Below are 4,834 nucleotides of genomic sequence, written 5' to 3'. Positions count from 1 at the left end.
CCCGCACCCGCTCTCCAGCTCCTCTGGCATGCACAGGGCCTCGGCAGCTGGACATACCAGGGGTGCGACGACCGGGTGCCCATGCGCCGGACCGCGGGGCCTCACACGCAAGCACACCGCCCCGGATGCCCCGCACCGCCCCGGGACGCACGTGCACGGCCCCTTTCGGGCACTTCGCTGGATCCCTGCGGCATTCCGAGGCCCGAGGAGCCTGGCTCGTCTGGAGGGACCGAGGCCCAGGTTCAGACGCCGTGGCCTCCGGGTGGTGGCGGGGCCTGCGTCCATGGGAGGCGCACGTGCAGGGTCTGCGTCCTGGAAGGACTGTTAGGTCTGGCTGCGTGAAACGCATGTGCAGAGCTCTCCTCCTGGGACCAGTTAGATCAAGGTTCGTCTGGTCTGCACGAACTGGGGTCCATGTCAGGGCCCATGCGCCTAGCCCCCTGGGACACGGATCACGGGGCCACAGGATCCGTGACGAGAAGACCGGCCGCTGCCACCAACTCCCCAAAGCCGTTTACCTCACTGCGTTGTGTGTTCGCGGCAGTCCAAGCCCCCTCCAAGCAATAACCGTGCCCACTGCCGCCACCGCAGCCACCCTGGCCCCGGACGGCGCCTCCCGCCGCCCCACGCCCACCCCGTGGTGCGCCCACCCTGCGCATGTGAGTGGGCCGCCCGCCCTGTAGCCGCAGCTTCCAAAGAGCCGCCAGGACTCAGCAGTGTTTGAGACTTACACAAAACCCAAACGGCCAAGGTTTCAAGTTTCCTAAGCTTTATTTATTGCCAAAAGATGGGGCGGCGGAGTCACCCTGCCCCGCTCGTCGAAGCTTCGAGCTGTGTCCTATCCAGCGATGGAGTTTCTTGTTGTGTTTTGTTTTCAGTTGATTATAAATATTTACTGCATACTCTCGCTTGCTCTGGGTTTTCTCTGGGGACCCAGGCGCACAGGTGCCTTGGGGAAAAGGGCCAGTGTCCCCACTGGTGGCTGTTGGCCCCTGTGCTGTGGACTGGTAGGCCCTGGGCTGAGCAGAGGCTCTGGAGGGAAGTCGCCACTAGGACGCAGTGCCAGTGAGGCCAAAGGCAGACCCCCCTCCTGGAGGCGCAGGTGCCCCCACGCGACTCCAGCAAGACCTGCAGACCGCAGCCAGCCCTTGCACTTCGGGGGCCACCGAAGGTCCCGGTTCAGGCTCAGATGCCCTGCCTGACCGCACAGTCCTGCCCCCGACAGTTCCCAAACACCCCTCACAACCACGGCTCAAATCCACCTGTTTTATTTTTTCTTAAAAAAAAAAAAAAAGGAAAAGGACCCAACCGAACAACAAAAACAAGGCAGCTGCCTGGCTCCCGCGGGTGCTGGGCATGCGTCTCGGCGGACAGGCCCGTCCGCCCCCCGGGCGGCTGCGGTTTGTCGAACACGTCACTAGGTGTGGGAGGCGCTGACCGGGGCGAAGTAAAGAGAAGGCGGGTGAGCCAGTAGTCCGAACTAAAGTGCACGGCCGGCCTCGCGCTCCTCCCCCGGCCGGGGCGGAGGGGCTCAGCACGGGATTGCAAAGTCAACGGGAGATCGTGTCCACTGCCCACAGTGGGGGGTGGGGGGGTCGGACCCCAGTCCCTGCTGTCCGCCAGCCAAAGCCCTCCAGAACTCCCTGGCGTCGAGGGCGTGGCGGTGCCAAGGCGTGGCCGCGGCCGTCCTGGGCCTGCTGTTGGCGGGAAGACTGAGGACCTGGGCCGGCACGGGCTGCGGCTCCTGGAGGCGAGATGCAGAACAGGTCACAAGTGATCAATTCTGGGCAAGTGAACACACCCTGCATCCTGGGAAGCAAGCCCCACCCCCGGGCCCCCTGAGGCCGTCAGACATCTGGGAGCTGCACTGTGTGAGTCGCACCCACTGCCCAGGGGATGAAGCGCAGCCCTAGAGGGGCTGGGGCCGAGCAGGGGAGCAAGAGACGGGGTCTCCAGAACCTCTGGGGCCTGATCCCCACTTCCAGGACTGGGGCAGACAGGGGCAGGAGGGGGAAACAGGGAGAAGAATAAGCAGCGATCAGGGTGATAGTGTCAGCCAGAGCCTGGCCCCTCCCAGTCCCCCACCCACATGGCCACCTCCAAGGCCAGCACCCCATCCTGGGAGCAGCCTAGGGTTGGGGCAGGGTGAGCCCCCGAGACCTCCTTCTGCACGCAGGTCCCATCCTGCCCAGAGTGGCCAGGAGCCTGCAGGAAGTGACCTCCTCTGCCTTCCACCTGGACCCTGGAGTGGAGATCGCCGACTCACAGGCTTCTGAAGGGCAGAGCTGGCTGTGGTCGGCAGTGGCCACGAGGGTGACCGGGCCGAGCCCGGGGAAATGCCCGTGGTGCGCCCCCCCCATGGCCCACCTGTGGCGGCCCCCCTCACTGCTGCTTGCAGGCCGACAGCCTGCGGATCTTGCTGCTGGTGGAGCAGGCCTTGCGGACGGGGTTGGAGGTGCCGCTGGCCCGGCGCTCCGCCCTGGATCTGGCGCTCAGTGGGGCTGGCTCCGTGCCGTTCACGCACACGGCCTTAAGCAGGCCCCGGCTCTGTCCGTTCTGGCCAGCCTCCTCGTCGGGGACCTGTCCTAGGAGGGGGAGAAGGAGGGCGAGTGTGGGCTGATGAGGGCCCGGGACCAACACCTCCCAAGCCAGCCCGCTCCCCGGGCGTGACCCCACCCGCCCCACCCAGGTCCGGCCTGTAGGGCCCTAACCCAGGGTGAGGGAGAGCTGGCCTGAGGTGGCCAGCAGCTGGGGGTCAGTCCCTTGCGGGCAGAGGACCTGGGGCGCGGCCCTCTCACCTGTCCTGAGACACACTTCGCAGGACCCTGCGGGACCTGGGAGGGCCTGGGCTCAGGCAAGGCTTGCGAGATAGCCCGCCAGCTGCCCGCACTGGGCACGGATGAAGGAATCGGTGCTGGGGGTCTGCCGAGTCCCCCCTGCCCGCTCCCCAGCATCCAGGGGGCTGAGGCCTGGGGCTGCCTGCCCCCACTGAGGTGCGGGGAGAGGAGTCTGCAGGGAGGGGCCACGTCTTCTGCTCCCTCTGAGGGCCCGTGCAGCCCAGCCAGCACTCGCCAGGACTGCCTGCTGCCCAGGGCCCGTCCTGCCGCAGCATCGGTGGAGAAGCTGTCTCAGCCACCTGGAGCCCCCCATCTTCTCGCCAGCACAGGGCTCCCTCTCGGTCAGGGACGTCCAGGGCTTGACTCAGCAGCTTCTGTAACTGCCACAGCTACCGCGTGCGCCCCGATCAGAGCTCACCCTGTGTAGGGCCACCTGGAGCCCAGCACCCAGCACCGCGTCTCTGGCTGGGGGGCGGCCGGCAGGTCCCAGACACGCCCCGCTCGCTCTCAAGGCCGGTGCCCACAGCCACTGACCCAGCCACACCTGGCCCAAGGCCCAGCTCTCAGGACGGATGGCAGGACCCCATGGCGGATGTCTAGCGAGGCCGCGGTCGAGCAGCTGAGAACCTCCGAGAGTGACCCCACGGCGGACATCAAAGTGGACGAGGCATCGGCCTCACCACGAGCAGGCCAGACAGAAGTGGCCACACCACTGTGGAGCTAGACAGTCCCAGGCTGGGGCCCCCACCCAGGAAAGGCCCCCCGGGGTGTCGCACAGGCCTGAAAGGTGCTCAGGGGCCAGCTCTGCGGGCCTGGCACTCAGGCTCGCTAGGACAACAGGCTGCCCACTGACGAGGGTGACCTAGGCGCCTGTCACCATGCCAAGCCCCAGTGCCCCATTCTGTGGGAGGGAAATGAAGGCTCCAGGAAGCCTTGGACAGAGACTGGCGTGCAGCCAAGGATCCTGGGGCGTAGGCACCACATACACTCCACTGCCCGGGGTTCGGGGCGCCCTTGAGACCAGTTTCGATGGACACAAAGACCCAGGACACGTGGACCCTGCCCTAGCCCAGCCGAAGACCCGGCTCCCAGGGCCCGCCCCCCCACAGGCCGGCGCCGCACAGTGGCCGTCCCGCAGCAGGACCTGCCCCCGCCACCCGGCCGGGGCGCGGACCCAAGCACCAGCCGGACACGCACGTCGGGCAAACTTTTATGGCGGGCCTGGGGCGGCCCCAGAGCAGAACAGACCAGCTGCTGCGGACGGACACGCCAGCAGCCCGGGTGGCTGCCTCCCTGACTCCCGGGAAGGGCGGCCAGGCCCGCGGGCGCGCGCGACTTGGCCTCTAGGCTGGCAGGCAGGTGCTATGCTAAGGCCTGGGGCGGCCCCTCCAGCCTGGGCGCAAGCCCGGCCTCCGCGTCCTCTGCAGACAGGCCTGTGCGCTGGCTGTGCCGGGCGCCTCGCTCCTCTCTAAGCCCTGCCTCAGATGCCTCCTCGCCACCTGGGGAAGCAAGGCTTCGCGTCAGGGCGGGCGACAGCGGCCCCGGGGCCTCCCCCTCGCTCACCGCCAGGCGGGATGCGGTCCGCAGTCCGAGGAACCGGCGCGGAGCTGGGAGGTCCCCACCTGCTCCTGCCGGTGTGGCTAGACCTGCCCCGAGGGCTCAGGGACGCTGAAGACATCGAGGCCGGGCAGCAAGCCGCTGTAGCCGCCAGACTCACCAGGCACCGTGAAGTCCTGAGTGTAGATGACGTCGTCCTCGATGTCGAAGAGGTCTTCGTCCCCGCCCTCGGTGCCACCGTGCAGGTCCTCCAGGTAGGGCACCACCGTCATGCCGCGCCACCGGTCCTTGCAGTCGGCGCTCGGCGGGATGGGCACCAGGTCCTCGGCCGGCGGGTGCTTCTTCCGGAACCAGCTGTGGAAGCCTGCACGTTAGGACGGCCTGCGGGCACCCAGCTCTGCTCACCGGCCCTGCCCAGCTAGGCCCCTGGAGACACGCAC

The 4,834-nt window shown here is 67.6% G+C and overlaps 2 protein-coding genes across 2 annotated transcripts in view; one reads left to right on the top strand and one right to left on the bottom strand.

The window, feature by feature from the left end:
• CBARP (CACN beta subunit associated regulatory protein) overlaps positions 1 to 683 on the top strand; it is a 7,305-nt gene extending 6,622 nt beyond the window's left edge. The window contains exon 9 of the mRNA XM_011375228.2: positions 545 to 683. Coding sequence (XP_011373530.2) covers positions 545 to 683 — 139 coding nt within the window. The remainder of the gene's footprint in view (positions 1 to 544) is intronic.
• Positions 684 to 751: 68 nt separating this feature from the next.
• STK11 (serine/threonine kinase 11) overlaps positions 752 to 4,834 on the bottom strand; it is a 19,123-nt gene continuing 15,040 nt past the window's right edge. The window contains 3 exon segments of the mRNA XM_011375187.2: positions 752 to 1,744; positions 2,368 to 2,585; positions 4,555 to 4,794. Of these exon segments, the coding sequence (XP_011373489.1) occupies positions 2,383 to 2,585; positions 4,555 to 4,794 (443 nt within the window). The 3' untranslated portion in view covers positions 752 to 1,744; positions 2,368 to 2,382.

This window comes from Pteropus vampyrus, unplaced genomic scaffold (genome assembly GCF_000151845.1).
Source record: "Pteropus vampyrus isolate Shadow unplaced genomic scaffold, Pvam_2.0 Scaffold267, whole genome shotgun sequence".
Classification (NCBI taxonomy): Eukaryota; Metazoa; Chordata; class Mammalia; order Chiroptera; family Pteropodidae; genus Pteropus; species Pteropus vampyrus.
The sequence above is the reverse complement of the archived record's forward strand: the minus strand, read 5'-3'. Positions and strand labels throughout refer to the sequence as shown.